Genomic DNA, 20,842 nt, shown 5'->3' with positions numbered 1-20,842 from the left:
CATGGAATTTACCTTTCAATGTGGTATAAAGAATATACCAATGCACAAATCAGCAAATAAATAATGTTGGGTTTGAAAAGTACTATGAAGTAAATAAAGAAAAGGGGGGGACAGAACCATTCTAGATAAAATGGTTTGATGAGATGACATTTGAGTTGAGTCTTAAAGGATGAGAAGAATCTATGTCTCAGTCCGTTGGGACTGCTATAACAAAAATAACATAAACTGGGTGGTTTATAAATAGCAAACATGTATTTCCCACAGTTCTGGGGGCTTGGAAAGCTAAGATCAAGGCACTGGCAGATTCGGTTTCTAAGGGCTGTCTTCCTCAGAGTGCTGCCTTCTCACTGTAACTGCACATGACAGATGGGGCAAGGGATCTCTCTGGGGTCTCTTTTATAAGGGCACTAATCATATTCATCTCCCAAAGGCCCTAATACTATCACCTTCAGGGTTATATGAACATATGAATTTGGGGGGTACACATTCAAACCATAGCAGTTTGCTAAGCAAAGACCTGGGGGAAGAGCTTTCCAAGCAGTGAATGGCATATACAAAAGCTCACATCAGTAAAATTGACACATTCTAGAAACTCTAGGAATGAAATATGGTGAAGGTGATTTCATGAGTGAGGTGGACAAAGCAAGGCCATCACAGTTCCATGAACAGAATTTTCAAAATATTAGAATAAATGTAAATTGAACCTGTATGTGAGATAGAATTTTTCAAACAGTGGATTGACAAAGATCCAAAGGTTTGTAACGATTCCACTGGGGAAAATGTGGGGAAACCCACACTCCTATACATTACTGTGGGTGTGTCAGTTAGTAAATGTCTAAGGAGCAATTTAGCCATATGTATCTAATACTTAAAAGAAAAGGGGGAGAGGGGACATATTCTTTACCATAGCAATTCTAAGATTTTTTCCTATAGATATACCCACGCATGCACACAAAAATAGTCCTCTAGGATCCTGTAGCATTATTTATGATAGCAAGCATTAAGGGACCATATGAGCAAACTGCTGTATAAACAACCAAGTCTCAGCGGTTTGACCTAGTGAAGAAGGGCAGCGCCCAACCAGGGGCTTACGGTGATGACATGCCTCATTCCCAGTCCTGGTCTACGTATGTTGTCCCTACATCCTGTCTAGTTAGCATAGACTCACTCTCCAAAGTGCCACCATCTTGACCACAGACTTAGGAACACCGTGTGCTTCAGGAACCCACTAATGGTCCTCCCAGAGTCTCCCAATCACTGGCCCCACACCACCTCGAGATGAGGTGGGTTTCCAAACCAGCCCCAGAAAAGGCACACGCACAGGTCATTGGCCAGACGCTGTCACATGGGCAGCAGAGCCGCAGGGGAAGCTGGGAAGGCAACTCCGGGCTGGGCAGAGCAAAATGGGACAGACTGAGTGGACATCTGGGTAGACCCTGCCACCATGATCCTTAAGTAAACTGGGAGCCTGCGTGGATGACTAACCCAAGTCAGGAGCTGACGCCCCACCTTGGCAGCACCTAGGAAGTTAGGAAAATGGGGGTCAAGAACAAGAGAGATTGATTGCACTGCCTATTGTGTTGTAGTTGCATTTTCTGTCACGTATTACCTTCAAAAAAGACGGGGGGGCTTTAGGTATGGCGGGACCCAAGGAAAATTCAAAACTTCCTCAGGCTGGTCAAGGTCAAGGTTGTGAGGTTATGGTGACTCCTCGGCCAGCACCGCAGCCTGCCTTGCCACGCAGAGGAACCCCTACAAGCTGCGACAGGAGCCGAATCCGGCTGGCGAGGGCTGCACTGGCGCTGGAGGCCAGACAGGTAAAGACCCGGGTCAGAGCCGACACTAGCCGAACCTGGCCTGAAGGGAACCACAAGACCCGCCCAGGCAAAAAAACACGGCGGCGCCTGCGCAGCAGAGCCCGCTACGCCCCGCCCGTACGCCGCGCCTGCGCGCTGGGCCCCTAACGCCCAGCTCCGCCCGGCCTGTGACACTACGTGCACGTGGGCGGGGCTCAGGCTCCCGGGATCTGCCGCCTCGCGGCCTGTGGGCGGAGGCCCTGGTAACGCCAGCCCGGGAACTGGAGCAGGGAAGCTTCCTCGGTCGGCCGCGTGCTCCCGGGAAACGGAACCTCCCTCCGTGGTAGGGCAGAGGGGACCCTGCAGGTTAAGGGCGGGCCTGAGGCGCGTGTGGGGCTGGCGGGGTCCGCCGGGCCCAGGTAGCTGCACGTGGGCAGCCCGGCTTGCGGCGCGCTGGAGGAGGGGGCCCGAGTGGAGGAGGGTCGGGGCCTGGGGGGTCCAGACCCACACACCTGTCAGCTCCTCGGTCTCTAGCAGTGGCTCCTGAAGGCGGACTCTCGGTTATTCGCACGCGGGTCTTTCCTTTTGCTGCCTTCTTGTTCTGGCTCCATTAGTCTTCCAGAACTCTGGACTCCGCTGACCTGTGAGGGGAACAGTCCGTGTTCTAGAAACTGGTTGGGCCAGACAGCAAGGGTCTCTACCCCCCAGGAATCCTGGAGCTTCCTGCATTCATTCATTCATTCAGCATTTGCTGACCCGCTTCCCAGGGCTGTGCCAGGTGCAGGAGATCCAGTAGGGGAAGGACTGGCAAGGCCCCTTCCCTCCTGGACCTCACAGCCCAGTTGGGAAGCGCAAGTAACAGGCAAGATCGTGCCATTCTGACAGTACTGCAGATGTGAGGACAATAAATTCTGACATTGCTGTGGTGCCCAGAAGAGCTCAAGGTGGTTCTGCCTCAGCTGAGGCATGAGCCAGCAGTGCTCCAGGCTACCAGAGAGAGAGACCTTGAGGTGAACAGAGCTGGACACCAGGCTCGACTCCCTTCAGTGGAAAGCCTTGAAGAGGCAGGAGAGTAAAAGAGAAGGGACAGGTGGACAGGGGGCCGTGGAAGGAAGGGTGGTGGTTATCTTAAGTTCAGCTAGGAGCCATAGAATGGTTTTAAGGGTTGGAGGAAAGCCTGAATTGTTTTTGTAGATTATGATGAGCAAAGTCCTCCATATCCCAGGCTTCCATCCAAAAGAATCATTCACCCAGAAGTGCCTGGGTAGCTCCAGTTGTCCCTCCACACACGTGTATTCCAGGATCATGCATACTGGGCCATACATCACATCGTACATCCTTCAGGATCCTGTGGAGGTTCTAGCCCATAGCCTCCCCACCCCTCCAGTGAGGGAATTTGAAATTCTAGGAGGGAGGTTCCTTGGGGATAGGTGGATAGCAACTGTGATTACAAGGGCTTTCTGACCCACTGTGCAGAAGCCATGATGGATGGGGGATTAGGTTTTGTCTGGGGGAGGTTCTGTTGTGGGAGGGGGCATAGTAGTATAAACCCAGAAATTGTTTTCTGTATCTCCCATTCCTTCTCTCGTAAGCATCAGTTGGCTAACGTGTGTCTCTCTCCCTTGTGGAACCTAATATGAAAACCAGAGAGGTGGACAACCATGTAAAGAGATCTTGGAAGAGCTTCCCCGCCCACTGTGTCTTGTGAAAAGGAAACAACTGGTGGTGTTAACAGGGCTGACTCATGTATGTATACTTTTTTTCAGAGAAGGAGAGGAAAGTCAATTTAAACCTCCAGGAGAATAAGTGGTGGTTTGTTAATGTTTAATTTTGGATAGGTTTTTAGCATATGTGGAGTCATTTGCACACATGGCTCTTTTGTGTACTTTAACTGAAAACCTTGAAGAAACTGGCTAACAGATTGTGTGACCACTGATCCAAATCGGATAAAGCTTGTATTTCCAAGAGCTCATCTGCCTTCCCCAGCTCCTAGAAAGCTAGCTGAGGGATGGGGCAGGCACCTGCCTTCGGCATCAGTACTCCACACCCAAATTCTCCCTGACCCCGACCTCCACTTGACACAGGGTAGCCCCCAGCAGGAGCCAGATGGGAGCAAGTTTTCCTGAGCCAAACCTCTCTTGGCCTTTGTGCACCTACATCCTGCCCCACTTTACTCCCAGCCTACTCCTTATTCCGTACCTGGCTTACCTTCCTTATAGTCTTATTCTAGATTATCTCTCCTTTAAAGGAGAAAATTAAAGCTGAGTTGTTTTCTTGAGTGGACCTCTAGGAAGGACCTGATTGACACATTTATACTATGGTGTTAGTGGTGCTCATGGAAATGTGATTTGCTCCTCTGGAAATTGTCTTATAGTACTTAGTATTACTGAACACCTTAACCCAATGGAGTGAAACTGGCTTTTAGGTTTGAGCCTCCAGGACATGGAGGTGCCTGTGGGCCAGGCTGTTCCTGGCTCTGTGCTCCCTTAAATGTTATTTTCGGTTTGGACTCTGTTTATGTCATGCTGAGCCTGTTGGTGTGTAACTGTAACAATTATATGCATGTAATTTTATGTGAGTATTTTTTGGTTGTCTAGAGTCTTAACATTAATAGGGAAAGTGAAATGATGGAGCACATTTAGTTTGGAGACAGAAGCCAGAAAGTCTTGCCTGTACCTCGCCACATGCCACCTATATGATTCCAGACAAGTCTGTTTCCAAATATTCCCTGGGCCTTGGTGCTGTTATATGTAAATAAGTTGTCGTCTGTTGTGTGGTGTAAGTGCTGGCCTTGTGGGTCTCTGTTGACAGGATATAGCATATGTAAAGGGTATTTTTTTAGTGGGTAGACAAATTTAATAAAGAGCAACCTTTGCCTCAAATTTTGCTATACTGCCTGTTAATCTGATCATGTAGGTCATGGTTCTTAGACCAACATAGAACATGATAAAAGTTGATTGTGTAAAAGGGTCTTATACCTGTGGTGCTCTGGCCCACTGGTCGAGAGGGACAGGAGAGCAAGCAAAAAAAAAAAAAAAGAAAGAAAAAAAGAAGGATCTTAGGGGTGCCTGGGTGGCTCAGTCGTTAAGCATCTGCCTTTGGCTCAGGTCATGATCCCAGGGTCCTGGGATCAAGCCCCGCATCGGGCTCCCTGCTCCACGGGAAGCCTGCTTCTCCCTCTCCCACTCCCTCTGCTTGTGTTCCCTTTCTCGCTGTGTCTCTCTCTGTCAAATAAAATCTTTAAAAAAAAAAAGGGATCTTACAAAACACTGTCAGAGTTATGTTAGTATTTGTTAGTATTACTTTTTTTGTCCTTATTCATCCTTAGAAATAGCTGCTTTAGAACATTGTCTATAAATACTTTTTGTTTAATGATCTGTTAGCAATGGAAAACTCTGGGTTACAGTAACCTAACAAAGGGAGGCCTGTGAGAAGGCTAGTTGTAGGGTGAGTGCTGGATACCTGGGGACGGGTCACATCTCAGCCTCTGCTCGTCCCTGGGTCTTCTGTCTGTCATTGATGTCTTCACTCCTGATCTTATCTAACATCCTTCTACTGTGGATCATTTCCCAGGTCCTAACCCCAAACCTGCTATCTCACAAGGGTCAGTTCCATTTCTGACTGATACTCTGCTGTCATTTCAAACTTGACATGTTGAAAACCTGGTCACTGTAGTCTCCTGCCCAAATGGCCTACTTCTGTTGGTGGTCATCATCTGGGTCCTGAAGCATTGCTGATGGCTCCATCAGTTAGCTTCCTTCACCAGCGAGTAGTATTGACTGAGTGGCTGCTGGGCTCTGGCCTTGTGTCAGGGTTGGAAGACCCAGGATGAGTGGGCTGGTCTCTGTTTCTAGAGAGGCACCCTAACCAGAGAGAAGAAAGGCACAAATGAATAGCTCCACATACTGCTTACTTAGGGAGTGGAAGTGTGTAGAGCACCAAAGAGCCCAAGAGAGAAGCCTCTAGCTGCCAAGGTTCAGAGTGGCAGTAAACATCTTGGGTAGATTTTGTAGGGGTATGGAGAAAGGACCAACAGAACAAGATCTTTAAAAAAAAAAGTGTTTAAGGCAGAAAGAATCTCAATAAGGCATGACCTGCTACTGCTGTTGAGAGAGTGAGGCAGGACTGAAACTTTAAAACATTTGATGCAATGAGCAGGCCCAGCCCTCTTCCTTCTCCCACCACCACTGCCTTTAGTCCTGTGCCCACAGAACTCATTTATTTTACCTGCCTGGCCTCAGAGCCATTAAAGGATTTTTTTTTTCTTGCGATAAAATACATATAAAATTTACCATTTCAACGATTTTAAGTATACAGTTAGTGGCATTCATTACATTAACATTGTTGTGCCCATCACAGCCATCCACCTCCAGAACTTTTTCATCTTCCCAAACTGAATCTCCGCACTCATTAAACAATAGCTCCTCATTTCCTGCCTTAGCCCAACCCCTGGAACCACTATTCTACTCTCTGTCTCTGAATTTGACTACTCTAGGTAATTCATAATAAGTGGAATATTAGTTCAGTTGTGACTGACTTATTTCATTTAGCATAGTGTCTTCAAGGTTCATCCATGTTGTAGCATGTGTCAGGGTTTCCTTCCTTTCTAAGGCTGAATAATAATCTATTGTGTATGTACACCACATTTTCTTTATCCATTTATCTATCAATGGATTTTTGGGCTGCTTCCATCTCTTGGCTGTTGTGAATAATGTGGAAGTGAGCTTTCAATTCTTTTTCTAATATAATGCATTTCTGCATTTCTGATGCAGAAATAAGGTTGTTGGATCAATACAGTGATTCTGTTTTTAGTTTTTGAGGAACCTCCGTACTACTATCAGTAGTGGCTCAACCATTTTATAATCCCACAGAGGGGGACGTCTAGGTGGCTTAGTCAGTTAAGCGTCTGCCTTCGGCTCAGGTCATGATCTCAGGGTCCTAGGATTGAGCCCCGCATTGGGCTCCCTGCTCAGCAGGAAGCCTACTAATCCCTCTCCCTCTGCCTGCGGCTCCCCCTCTCTCCCTGCTTGTGCACACGCACGCTCTTTCTTTCTGTCAAATACATAAAATCTTTAAAATATATCCCACAGAGGTTCTAATTTCTCCACATCCTTTCCAACACTTGTTATTTTTTGTTTTATGTGGCTATCCTAATGGTTGTGAGATGATGTCATTGTGGTTTTGCACATCTTATGCTTAGTGCTGTTGAGCATCTTTTCATATGCTTGTTGATCATTTATATATCTTTAAAGAGGTGTGTATCCAGATGCTCTGCATGCATTCATACTATGAATTAGGTTGCTTGGTTTTTTTTCATTGTCAAATTTATTTCTCTATATTTCAGTTATTAATCCCTGATCAGATATGATTTGCGAATAATGTCCTCCCATCCTGTGGGTTGCCTTTGTTCTCTGTGGTTAGTGTCCGTTGATGCATAAAGTTTTTTTAATTTGTCACATTTGTCTTTTTGCTTTTGCTGTCCTGTTTTTGCTTCTGGGACTTATCCAAGAAATCGTTGCCAAATTCAATGCTACAGAGCTTTTCTACTATATTTTCTTCTAGGAGTTTGTTTTATAGTTAGGTCTTTAATCCATTTTGGGTTAATTTCTGCATATGGTGTAAGGTAAGGATCCAACTTCAGTCTTTTTTAGGTGGATATCCAGTTTTCCCAGTACCATTTGTTAAAGAGACCGTCCTTTCCCCATGAATGGTCTTGGTACCCTTATCAAAGATCATTTTACCATGTACGTGAGGATTTATTTCTGGACTTTCTATTCTGTTCCATTGGTCTTTGTGTCTGTCTTGATACCACTACCACAAATTGTTTATTACTGTGACTTTATAGTATATTTTGAAATCAGGAAGTATGAGGCTTCCACCTTTGTTCTTTTTCAGGATTGTTTTGTGATTTCGGGTCCCTTGAGATTCCTTATGAATTTTAGGATTTTTTTTTTCTGTCTCTGCAAAAAAAAAAAAAAAGTCATTTGGATTTTTTATAGGGATTGCATTGAATCTGTGGACCACTGTAGCTAGTATTGATACCTTTATCAATATTAAGTCTTCTCATCCATGAACACGGGATATCTTTCTATTTATTTGACTCTTAATTTTCTTTCAGCTATGTTTTGTAGTGTTCAGGGTACAAGTCTTTCACCTCCTTGGTTAACTTTATTCTTAAGTATTTTATTCTTTTTGATGCTATTGTAAATAGAATTGTTTTCTTAAATTCTTTTTCAAATTGTTCATTATAATGGATAGAAACAACTGATTTTTGTGTGTTAATATTGTGTCCTGTAACCTTGTTGAATTTATTAGTTCTAACAGTTATTTTCCTTTCCTGTGGAATCTTTAGGGCTTTCTACATGTAAGATCACGTAGTTTATGAACAAGTAATTTTACTTCTTCTTTCCTAATTTGGTTGTCTTTTATTTCTTTTTCTTTCCTAATTGGTCTGGCTAGAACTTCTGTGTTCTAGTAGTCAACCACTACTATGTTGAATGGAAGTGTTGAAAACAGACCTCCTTTCTTGTTCCTGATTTTAAAGTAAAAGTTTTCAGTTTTTCACCACTGAGTATGATGTTAGTTGTTGGGTTTGCATATATAGCCTTAATTATGTTGAGGTGGTTTCCTTCTATTTCTGTTTGTTGATTGTTTTCATTATGAAAAGATATCAGATTTGATTAAATGTTTTTTCTGCATCGATTGAGATGATCATATCAATTTTTCCCTTTGTTCTGTTTTTTTTTTTAAGATTTTATTTTTACTTATTTATTTCAGAGAGGGAGTGTGTGGGAGCAGGGGGAGGAGCAGAGGGAGAGGGACAGGCAGACTCTGTGCTGAGCACAGTCCAGTGTGGGGGCCAGATCTCACGACCCCAAGATCATGACCTGAGCCAAAATCAAGAGTCAGATGCTTAATTGACTGAGCCACCCAGGCACCCCCCCCTTTATTCTGTTATTGTGATATATTTGCCTTGATGAATTTTCAAATCTTGAACCATCCTTGTATTCCAGGAATAAATCCCACTTGGTCCCTTTGCTATGTGGTTGAATTCAGTTTGCTGTTATTTGTCAAGGATTTTTGCATCACTATTCATAAGGAATGATGGTATTTTTTTGCAGTGTCTTTGTCTGGTTTTGGTGTTAGGGTAATGCTGGCCTCATAGAATGAGTTGAAAAGTGGTCCCTTCTCTTCATTTTTTGGGAAGATTTTGGAATTCTTCTTGAAATGTTTGGTAAAATCAGAGGTGACTAACAAATCAGTATTCATTTGGTCCAGGGCTTTTCTTTGTTGGGAGATTTTTGATTACTGATTTGATCTTCTTACTAGTTATAGGTCTTTAGATTATTTCTTCATAATTCATCTTTGTAGGTTCTGTGTTTCTAGGAATTTGTTGATTTCATCTAGGTCATCCAATTTATTAGTGTACAACTGTTCATAATACTCTCATAAGCATTTTCATTCTATAAAATCAGTAGTAATGTTCCCTCTTTCATTTCTGATTTTAGTTATAATTTGTCTTCTCTCTTTATTCCTTATTCAAGATAGCTAAAGGTTTCAGTTATGGTGATCTTTTCAAAGAACCAACTCTTGGTTTCATGGACTTTTCTCTCTTGTTTTTCTATCCTCTATTTATCCTGCTTTAATTTTTACTGTTTCTTTTCTTCTAACTTTGTGTTTAATTCTTTTTGGGGGAACCTGGGTGGCTCAGTCAGTTAAGTGTCCGACTCTTGATCTCCACTCAGGTCTTCATCTCAGGGTCATGAGTTCAAGCCCCATATTGGGCTGCATGCTGGGTGTGGAGGCTACTTAAAAATAAATAAATAAAAATTAAAAATGTTTAAAAATAGGGAGGGAGGTGGGTGGGAGGATGGGGTAACTTAGTCATGGGCGTTAAGGAGACTACCTGATGTGATGAGCATGGGGTGTTATATGCAACTGATGAATTACTGAACACTACATTTGAAACTAATGACATGTTGGCTAATTGAATTTAAATTAAAAAAAAAGAAAATGTTTAAAAATAAATAAATAAATAATTTGTTTTTTTTCTAGTTCCTTAAGATGTACGGTTAGGTTGTTGGTTTGAAATCTCCTTTGATGTAAGCATTTACATGTATAATTTTCCCTATTGGTACTGCTTTCACTGCATTCCGTAAGTTTTGATATGTTGTATTTTCATTTTCATTTGTCACAAGGTATTTTCTGATTTCCCTTTTGATTTCTTTTATGACCCATTGGTTGTTTAAGAGTGTGGTGTTTAGGGGCACTTGGGTGGCTCAGTTGGTTAAGCATCTGCCTTTGGCACAGGTCATGATCTCAGGGTCCTGGGATCAAGCCCTGCATCGGGCTTCCTGCTCAGTGGGGAGCCTACTTCTCCTTCTGCCCCGCCCCCGCTCATGCTGTCTCTTTTGTTCTATCTCAAATAAATAAAATCTTAAAAAAAAAAAAGTGTGGTGTTTAGTTTCCATGTGTTTTAGAATTTTCCAGCTTTCCTTCTCCTATTAACTTCTAGTTTCATTCCGTTTTGATCAGAAAATACAGTTTGTGATCTTTTAAAATATATTGACACATGTTCTGTAGCCTGTCATGTTGTCTATCCTGGAGGATGTTCCATGTGCACTTGAGAAGAACATATATGCTGCTGCTGGTGGGTGGTCTGTATGTGCCTGTTAAGTCCAGTTGGTCTTTACTGTTGTTCAAGTCCCCTGTTTCCTTATTGATCTCTGTCTGATTTTTCTATCCTTTATTGAAAGCAGGATACTGAATTCTCCTCCTGTTACTGTATGACTGTCTACTTCTCCTTTCAGTTCTGTTTGCTTCATATATTTAGGAGCTCTGGTGTATATGTTCACAATTATTTTACTGGTGACTTGATCCTTTTATTATTATACAGTGATACGTGTTTTTATTTCTTGTGACAGTTTTTGACTTAAAGTCTGTTTTGTCTGATATTAGTATAGATATTCTCTCTTTTGGTTACTCTTTTCATGGAATCTTTTTTCATCCTTTTACTTTAAGTCTATATGGGCCCTTAGATTTAAAGTAAGTCTCTTGTAGAAGCAAATGGTTGGATCTTGTTTTTTTATCCATTCAGCTACTCTATGCATTGTGGTTGGGGAGTTTAATCCTTTTACTGACAGGGAAGAACTACTTTTGCCATTTTATTTTGTGTATGTCTTAGCTATTTTTGTCACTCATTTCCTCCATTATTGCCTTCCTTTGTGTTTAATTAATTTTTTCCTAGGGATAGTATTGATTCCCTTCTCATTTCCTTTTGTATATATTTCTAGGTATTTTCTTTGTGGTTACCACAGAGGTTACCTATAACATCCTAAAATTATAACAGTCTATCCCAGCCTAGCTCAAATTGCATATGATACTCCTTTATATCTGTATGTCTCCCTAATTTATGTTTTTGATATCACAGCCTTTGTTTTTTAAATATTGAAGAAAATAAAAAGTGGAGTTATAAACCAAATATACAGTAATATTGGTTGTTGTATTTGTCCATGTATATAATTTTACTGGAGATCTTTATATTTTCTCATGGCTTTCAGTTACTGTCTAGTATCTTTTCATTTCAGCCTTTAGCATTTGTTATAGGGCAGGTCTGTTGGTAATGAGCTCCCTCAGCTTTTATCTGTCTTGGAATGCCTTAATATCACCTTCATTTTTGAAGGATAGTTTTACTGAATACAGAATTCTCAGTTGACAGATTTTTTTCTTTCAGCAGTTGGAATGTATCATCCCACTGCTTTCTGGCCTCCAAAGTTTCTGGTGAGAAATGAGTTGATAATCTTATTAAGGATCCTTTGTACATGATGAATTACTTTTCTCTTGCTGTTTTCAAGATTTTTTTTTTTCTGGCTTTCAGCAGTTTGATTATAATGTGTTATTGTACTTTTCATCTCCACAATTTGTTTACTTCCTTTTTACAATTTCTGTCTTTTCATTGATACTCTCATTTTGTTGTCCTATATCATTTTCCTAGTTTCTTTCAGTTCTTATGTTTTCTTTAACTCTTTCAGCATATGGAAGACAGTTGTTTTAAGTCTTTATCTAGTACATCCAATGCCTGTATTTCTTCAGGGACAGTTTCTGTCACTTTTCCTTCTTTAAATGGACCATATTTTCCTTTCTTTATATGCCTTGTGATCTTTGTTGTTGTTGAAAAATTGAGCATTTGAGAAAATAGCCACATCTCCCAGTCTTTGTAGACTGGCTCTGTGCCATGAAAGACCTTCACTAATTAACAGGATGTGTCTGAGCCTTGGAGTCAGCCCAAGGCAAAGGCTTAAGGTCTTCTCAGGATTTTTTCTGAACATGTGTTGCCTGGGCTTGTGTGTGTGTTAGTTTCAATTCCCCCATATATTATGGCTGCTTTTAAATGTCTTAATTTCTCAAACAGTTTCAGCCATGCTCTTTCTTAGGTCTTTGATGTTCTATTGTTTCTTCCCCCCAAACACATACCCAGCCTGTTGCCTCAGGCATGTTTGGCTCTGTAGTCACCCTGTGACTTTCACAAGAAGTACCCACAACTGGGATGCCTGGGTGGCTCAGTCGGTTAAGCGCCTGCCTTCAGCTAAGGGTCATGATCCCCTGGGATTAAGTCCCACATCGGGCTCCCTGCTCAGCGGGGAGCCTGCTTCTCCCTTTGCCTGCCGCTCCCCCTGCTTGTGCATGTGCACTCTCTCTCTCTGACAAATAAATAAAATCTTTTAAAATAAATGAATGAATGAATAAATAAAAATTTTAAAAAAAGTAGTATCCACAACGGCCTTCCACACTTTTCTCCCGTCTGAGCTCTGAGTTCTAAGTCGGGCAAAACAGAGACCAGCCCCAAGACAGGTTAGGATGTTGTTCTGCTCTCTCCAGTTTGAAGGAAGGAAATAGGCACTGGACTGCTGCTTCCTTTAGACCATGCTATGCAGGGAGGGGTGGGGCAAGGGTGAGTAAACACCACAAAACTTCCGACCATTCTGAATGTGACTTTTTTTTTTAAGTTTATTTTTTATAAAAGATTTTACTTATTTGTCAGACAGAGAGAGAGCGTGCAAACAGGGGGAGCGGCAGGCAGAGAGAGAAGCAGGCTCCCTGCTGAGCAAGGAGCCCGATGTGGGACTCGATCCCAGGACCCTGGGATCATGACCTGAGCTGAAGGCAGACACCTGACTGAGCCACCCAGGCATCCCTGAATGTGACTTCTTGATTGGGCATTTTCTTATAGATCTATAGATCTTTGTTTTTCAGGACTCTTATAAAATATTTCAACCAGTCCCAATTTTTTAAAATATTTCTATGGGGTAACAAAGGCCTAGGCCCGCGTATTCCACCATCTTGCTGACATCCTCTCCTCATTAAAGGATTTGAAACAGGAACTTTTCTGTGTGTCTGGCAACAGTATGGGAGGTAGATGGGGATAGAGGAGCATCCTCCACCCTTCTAGATAAGGACCTGTGTTCTCAACTGAGCTGCAGTGGCACAAAACGGGCTAAATCCCTGCCCTTGGAAGTTCATAGCCTAGAGGGTGACAGGGACCTTTAGGAATTAATCTCACAGACCCTGATACTGTTATAAATTATGGTGGTGCTGGGTCAGTAGAGGGAGGGAGTGCAGAGAGAGCATAATGGTGGTGAGGGCTGTTCAAGTTGTGGGTGATCAGGGAAAGTGGGGACAATAACATTTCAGCTGAGGCTTGGGGATGAAGACAAGGTTGGCCAGGTTGGTGCACGAGCATTCTGGGAACACAAAACAGAAGGAGACACTAGGTTTTCAGAGCACTGTGAGCAAAGACAAGAGAGGGTGACGGAAAGCTGCAGAGGCTGGTAAGGAGCTAGGCCCACCCAGGGCTGTGACATCATCCTGAGAGCAGTAGGAAGCTCCTAAGTGCAGTGAGACCCAAGAGAAGCCCAAAGTCTGGCAGGAACAAGGGCTTGGGAAGGAGGCTTGCTCCTTGGTCTTGCCAGCAGAGCCATTCCCATAGCCCTGTGCACAGGGCTCAGGAGATGCTCAGGAGGGCGGGTGTGATTTGTCCTGCCCCCTGCCCAAGCATGGGAGGTGGGCCGCTGGAGAGGCCTATCCCTTAGGTAGGAGCACAGAGACAGCCCAAAAGTTTGGGCAGTGCTGGTCAGACCTGAGGGCATCCAGGTATGGCTGCAGGGCTAGATCCTGGAAAGGAGTAGCTACAGAAGGCCTGGACTCTGCCCCCACCACCCCACCCCTGTCCCAAGGGCCAGTTTCATTCCATTTCTCCTCTTCCCAGGTACCCTTGAGATTGGTGTAAAGACCACCACAGGTTTGACCCCTGCACTCCTAGCCCTGGCCCTCCACAGACAGTGCAGTCATACTATCTTCCAGCACTCCTGCCCATCACTGTCCCTGGTTCTAAGGGGATGTTACCTCCCACTGCCCTGCTGTAAAGCCAGCATTCAGTATGTGTTCTCTGTGTCCTCTTCTGAGCACATCACACATCTCATTGTATCCCCAGACAGTGTCATATGGTGGCTCTCTACCTTACAGATGAGGACACCAGCCCCCTGTGAAGTTTAATTTGCCCACGGTCACATGCTGCTGTGGATAGAACACAAACCCATATCCTGCTTTCTTTTTTTTAATTTATTTTATTTTATTTAAATTCAATTAACATATAGTGTATTATTAGTTTCAGAGGTAGAATTCAGTGATTCATCAGTTGCATATAACACCCAGTGCTCATTACATCACATGTCCTCCTTAATGCCCATCACCCAGTTATCCCATCCCCCCCACCAACCTCCCCTCCAGCAACCCTCAGTTTGTTTCTTATAGTTAAGAGTCTCTCATGGTTTCTCTCCCTATCTGATTCCGTCTTATTTTATTTTTCCCTCCCTTCCCCTGTGATCCTATTTTTTTTTTCTTAAATTCTACCTCTTGAGTGAGATCATATGATACTTGTCTTTCTCTGATTGACTTATGTCACTTAACATAATACTCTCTAGTTCCATCCACATCATTGCAAATGGTAAGATTTCATTTTTTTTTTGATGGCTGAATAACATTCCATTGTATGTATATACCACATCTTCTTTATTCATCTGTCGATGCACATCTCAGCTCTTTCTACAGTCTGACTACTGTGGACATTGCTGCTATAAACATTAGGGTGCAGGTGCCCCTTCGAATCACTCCATTTGTATCTTTGGGGTAAATACCTAGTGGTGCAATTACTGACTCATAGGGTAGTTCTATTTTTAACTTTTTGAGGAACCTCCATACTGTTTTCCAAAGTGGCTGCACCAGCTTGCATTCCCACCAACAGTGTAAGAGGGTCCCCTTTCTCCGCATCCTCACCAACATCTGTCATTTCCTGACTTGTTAATTTTAGCCATTCTGACTGGTGTGAGGTGGTATCTCATTGTGGTTTTGATTTGGATTTCCCTGATGCCGAGTGATGTTGAGCATTTTTTCATTTGTCTGTTGGCCATTTGTATGTCTTTGGAGAAATGTCTGTTCATGTCTTCTGCCCATTTCTTGACTGGATTATTTGTTCTTTGGATGTTGAGTTTTTTTGTTTTTTAAAGGTTTCATTTATTTTTTTGACAGCATGAGCAGGGGGGAGAAGCAAGGGGAGAGGGAGAAGCCAAGCAGGGAGCCCGATGCAGGACTCGATCCCAGGACCCTGGGATCATGATCTGAGCCGAAGGCAAATGCTTAACCGACTGAGCCACCCAGGTGCCCATGGGTGTTGAGTTTGATAAGTTCCTTATAGATCTTGGACACTACCTTTATCTTGTATGTCATTTGCAAGTGTCTTCTCCCATTCTATCGGTTGCCTTTTGGTTTTGTTGACAGTTTCCTTTGCTGTGCAGAAGCTTTTTTTTTTTTTTAAGATTTTATTTATTCATTTGAGACACAGAGATAGAGAGAGAGCATGAGCAGGGGGAGAGGCAGAGGGAGAGGGAGAAGCAGACTCCCTGCTGAGCCAGGAGCCCGATGTGGGGCTCGACGTGGGGCTTGATCCCAAGACCCTGGGATCATGACCTGAGCCTAAGGCAGACGCTTAACCATCTGAGCCACCCAGGCGCCCCTGTGCAGAAGCTTTTATCTTGATGAAGTCCCAGTATTTCATTTTTGCCTTTGTTTTTCCTGTCTTTGGAGACATGTCTAGCAAGAAGTTGCTGCGGTCAAGGTCAAAGAGGTTGCTACCTGTGTTCTCTAGGATTCTGATGGATTCCTAGCTCACATTTAGGTCTTTCATCCATTTTGAGTTTATTTTTGTGTATGGTATAAGAAAATGGTCCAGTTTCATTCTTCTGCATGTGGCTGTCCAATTTTCCCAGCACCATATATCGAAGAGACTGTCTTTTTTCCATTGAATATTCTTTCCTCCTTTGTAGATTAATTGACCATAGAGTTGAGGGTCCATTTCGGGGTTCTCTATTCTGTTCCATTGATTTATGTGTCTGTTACTGTGCCAGTACCATACTGTCTTGATGATTACAGCTTTGTGATATAGCTTGAAGTCCAGAATCATGATGCTGCTGGCTTTGGTTTTCTTTTTCAACATTCCTCTGGGTATTTGGGGTCTTTTCTGGTTTCATACAAATTTTAGGATTATTTGTTTCAGCTCTGTGAAAAATGTTGATGGTATTTCGATAGGGATTGCATTGAATGTGTAGATTGCTCTGGGTAGCATAGACATTTTAACAATGTTTGTTCTTCTAATCCATGAGCATGGAATGTTTTTCCATTTCTTTGTGTCCTCCTCAATTTCTGTCATAAGTGTTCTATAGTTTTCAGAGTACAGATCCTTTACTTCTTTGGTTAGGTTTGTTTCCAGGTATCTTATGGTTTTTGGTGCAATTATAATTGGGATCAATTCCTTAATTTCTCTTTTTTCTGTCTCATTGTTAATGTATAGAAATGCAACTGATTTGCTGAATTCCTGTATGAGTTATAGCAATTTTGGGGTGGAGCCTTTTGGGTTTTCCACATAGAGTGTCATGTCATCTGCAATGCCGATTTGGATGCCTTTTATTTCTTTTTGTTTGTGATTGCTGAGGCTAGGACTTCTAGTACTCTGTTGAACAACAGTGGTGAGAGTGGGCTCCCTGTCGTGTTCCTGATCTTAGGGGAAAAGCTCTCAATTTTTCCCCATTGAGAATGATATTCGCTGTGGGCTTTTCATAGACGGCTTTTATGATATTGAGGTATGTACCCTCTGTCCCTACACTGTGAAGAGTTTTAATCAAGAAAGGATGCGGTATTTTATCAAATGCTTTTTCTTCATCAATTGAGAGGATCGTATGGGTCTTATCCTTTCTTTTATTAATGTGTTGTATCACACTGATTGATTTGCAGATGTTGAACCACCCTTGCAGCCCAGGAATAAACCCCACTTGGTCATGGTGAACAATCCTCTTAATGTACTGTTGGATCCTATTGGTTAGTATGTTGTTGAGAATTTTGGCATCCATGTTCATCAGGGATATTGGTCTGTTACGTGTCTTGCTTTCAAAATGGCACTTTCCTGTCTCCTTACCTCTAGGAGTGTCCACTGCACTTGCCACAACTGACAAAGTCAGGGATGGACACAGGTGGACATTCCCCAAGGGTAGGGTATCCCTGAGAATCAAGCACCTCACTTCTTGTCCTTTGAAGCCTCAGGTTCCCGCATGGTGTCTTACACCAGAAGCTGCTAAGAAAGCCTGAACAAATGCTTTCATTTGGGGGCACAGGGGGCATTGAACCAAAGACAGTGGTGCTGAGTTAGTTCTTTTGCTTCTCAGGTAAGATTTTCATAGGCTTGGAAAGTTTTTCCAGTCTCAGGAAAGATTTTCACAGGCATTATTTCCTCCTTGGCGGAGTGTAGTACATGAGTGAAAAGAGACGTCTCCTGTAAAACTTCCAGGGAAATGAACTGCATTTCTCAGACATGGCTGGGGCTCTCTGTAGTCCCCAAGGGATGAGACTTTAAGCCTTCTAAGAATTGAATATCTGTATAGAAGAGGAAGTGAGAATTTAAAGAATGGATTGGACATGTGTTCCTGTACCTTGGAAGGTTTGGGGACACCATTTACATGTGGCTGTTTAAAGTGGCAACAAGTCCCAAAGCCACTTGTCTGGAACAGCACTTGCTGGGGACCAGGCTCAGGCCTTAGAGCCAGCAGTTGTGCGTCTGTGCCCCAAGTCAGACCCTCCAGGACCTACCACCTCGAACAAGTTATCTAGTCTTTGTAAACCCCAGTTCCTGTTCTCTTCTGTAAAATGGGCTCACACCTTCTGGAAGCACTTTCAGGACTGAATGAAGCTTCTGATTCCAAGGGGAAAATGCAGACCAGTTTCTGCTGAATGTTTTGTCCCTGAGCACAGGGACTTCTGACTTGCCCCAGAAGCTTGTAGCCTAACATGTTTTTTCTGCTTCTCCTCCCTTTCCTCCAGCAGCTGCAGCACAATCCTCAGCAGACAGAGAAATGAGAAAAATACCAAATAATGGAAACCTGAAGATGACAAAGGTGGCATACCCCCTGGGGCTGTTCATTTGCCTGTTCATCTATGTCGCCTACATCAAGTGGCACTGGGCCTCTGCCACCCAGGCCTTCTTCAGCATCACTGAGGTGGCATCGGGGGCCCGGAGGGTCCAGCAGGCTCACAGTCCCCCAGAGACAGCTGCACGTGGTCACGAGGTTTTCTACGGCATCATGTTTGATGCAGGAAGCACTGGCACCCGCGTCCATATCTTCCAGTTTGCCCGGCAGCCTGGAGGTATGTTGGGTAGAAGGCCTTGGCCACTCACTCCTAGGCTCTCCTCACTCACAGCAGAGCTCTTGGGATCGCTTCCACTTAGAGACAGTGGATGGGCTGGATGCTCTGCCTTGGACTCACCTGGGAGCTTGTCAAAAATACAGGTTCCTGGAAAGACTGGCTCAGGCATGGGTTGGGGCCCAGGAATCTAAATTTCCCAGGAGCCCCTGACTGTCCTTACTCACAGTAGTTTCTGGTGACCATCTGAGGGCAGCTGAGATCCCTGAGGGTGTTGGGTAGCCTGTCCTTTCCCGCATTCAGCAGCAGGTCAGATGGCTGGGATTGTGACTTAGGCCAGAAGCTGCGTTGGGAGAGTTTAAGGCAGGGAGTTGCCCCTGATGCAGGCGAGTATGAGGCAAAGTGGAAAAGTTATGAACTAGCAAGGACCTAGGACCTAGACTGACATGGTGCTGCCCAGTGGGTCCAGTCAGAGTGACAGATGAGAATGGCCTCAAGCAGTGAGGAGGGAGCTGGAGCCTGAGCCCCATTATAACCTCGGGGTGGGGGCCCGCAGGCTTCCGGCAACAGGGAAGAGGGAGTTTGTGTGTGTTCTCCCCGTAGCTGCTCCTGTGGGGAAACCCAGTCCCTGCCCAGCTCTGCACTCCTCCCTTCTCCCTTGGATCTCCTTCCCTGGCACCTCTTGTACCCTCCAGCTCTGAGGGTCACCCTCCAGCTTCTAGCCAGTGAGTTTTAAGACAACTTTTTTTTATGTTAATCACCATACATTACATCATTAGTTTTTGATGTAGTGTTCCATGATTCATTGTTTGCGTATAACACCCAGTGCTCCATTCATTATGTGCCCTCTTTAATACCCATCACCAGGCTAACCCATCCCCCCACCCTCCTCCCCTCTAGAACCCTCAGTTTGTTTCTCAGAGTCCATAGTCTCTCATGGTTCATCTCCCCCTCCGATTTGCCCCCCTTCGTTTTTCCCTTCCTACTATCTTTTTTTTTTTTTAACATATAATGTATTACTTTTTTCAGAGGTACAGGCCTGTGATTCATCAGTCTTACACAATTCACAGCACTCACCATAGCACATACCCTCCCCAATGTCTATCACCTAGCCACCCCATCCCTCCCACCCCCCTCCACTCCAGCATCCCTCAGTTTATTTCCTAAGATTAAGAATTCCTCATATCAGTGAGGTCATATGATACATGTCTTTCTCTGATTGACTTATTTCACTCAGCATAATACCCTCCAGCTCTATCCATCTCGTTGCAAATGGCAATATTTCATTCCTTTTGATGGCTGCATAATATTCCATTGTATATATATACCACATCTTCTTTATCCATTCATCTTTCAATGGCCATCTTGGCTCTTTCCACAGTTTGGCTATTGTGGACATTGCTGCTATAAACATCGGGTCCCTACATTTGTATCTTTGGGATAAATACCCAGTAGTGCAATTGCTGGGTCGTAGGGTAGCTTTATTTTCAACTTTTTGGGGAACCTGCATACTGTTTTCCAGAGTGGCTGCACCAGCTTGCATTCCCACCAACAATGTAGGAGGGTTCCCCTTTGTCCACATCCCTGCCAACATCTGTCGTTTCCTGACTTGTTAATTTTAGCCATTCTGACTAGTGTGAGGTGGTATCTCATTGAGGTTTTAGATTTGGATTTCCCTGACGCCAAGCGATGTTGAGCACTTTCTCATGTGTCTGTTGGCCATTTGGATGTCTTCTTTGGAAAAATATGTGTTCATGTCTTCTGCCCATTCCTTGATTGGATCATTTGTTCTCTGGGTGTTGAGTTTGATAAGTTCTTCATAGATTTTGGATACTAGCCCTTTATCTGATATGTCATTTGCAAATATCTTCTCCCATTCTGTCGGTTGTCTTTTGGTTTTGTTGACTATTTCTTTTGCTGTGCCAAAGCTTTTTATCTGGATGAAGTCCCAATAGTTCATTTATGCCCTTGCTCCCCTTGCCTTTGGCGATGTTTCTAGGAAGAAGTTGCTGTGGCTGAGGTCGAAGAGGTTGCTGCCTGTGTTCTCCTTTAGGATCTTGATGGACTCCCGTCTCACATTTAGGTCTTTCAACCATTTGGAGTCTATTTTTGTGTGTGGTGTAAGGAAATGGTCCAGTTTCATTCTTCTGCATGTGGCTGTCCAATTTTCCCAACACCATTTGTTGAAGAGACTGTCTTTTTTCCATTGGACATTCTTTCCTGCTTTGTCAAAGATTCGTTGACCATAGAGTTGAGGGTCCATCTCTAGGCTCTCTATTCTGTTGCATTGGTCTTTGTGTCTG

General features: G+C 43.6%; 1 protein-coding gene across 10 annotated transcripts in view; it reads left to right on the top strand.

Annotated features, from left to right (window-relative positions):
• Nucleotides 1–2,006: 2,006 nt before the first annotated feature.
• ENTPD6 (ectonucleoside triphosphate diphosphohydrolase 6) overlaps nucleotides 2,007–20,842 on the top strand; it is a 44,232-nt gene continuing 25,396 nt past the window's right edge. For 7 of the 10 annotated variants that reach the window (XM_088026681.1, XM_088026680.1, XM_088026677.1 and 4 more), the window contains exons 1-3: nucleotides 2,007–2,139; nucleotides 17,139–17,222; nucleotides 18,219–18,542. In XM_088026681.1, coding sequence (XP_087882807.1) covers nucleotides 17,183–17,222; nucleotides 18,219–18,542 — 364 coding nt within the window. In that variant the 5' untranslated portion in view covers nucleotides 2,007–2,139; nucleotides 17,139–17,182. Of the gene's footprint in view, nucleotides 2,140–3,443; nucleotides 3,543–17,138; nucleotides 17,223–18,218; nucleotides 18,543–20,842 lie in introns of all 10 variants that reach the window. The other 3 variants (XM_088026675.1, XM_028123742.1, XM_028123740.1) reach the window with 3 other exon arrangements.

The sequence above is a fragment of the Eumetopias jubatus genome, unplaced genomic scaffold (genome assembly GCF_037043125.1).
Source record: "Eumetopias jubatus isolate StellerSeaLion01/CBP00866 unplaced genomic scaffold, mEumJub1_p1.0 scaffold_9, whole genome shotgun sequence".
NCBI classification, from domain to species: domain Eukaryota; kingdom Metazoa; phylum Chordata; class Mammalia; order Carnivora; family Otariidae; genus Eumetopias; species Eumetopias jubatus.
Note: the sequence above shows the minus strand (reverse complement) of the source record. Positions and strands in the feature narration are given on the sequence as shown.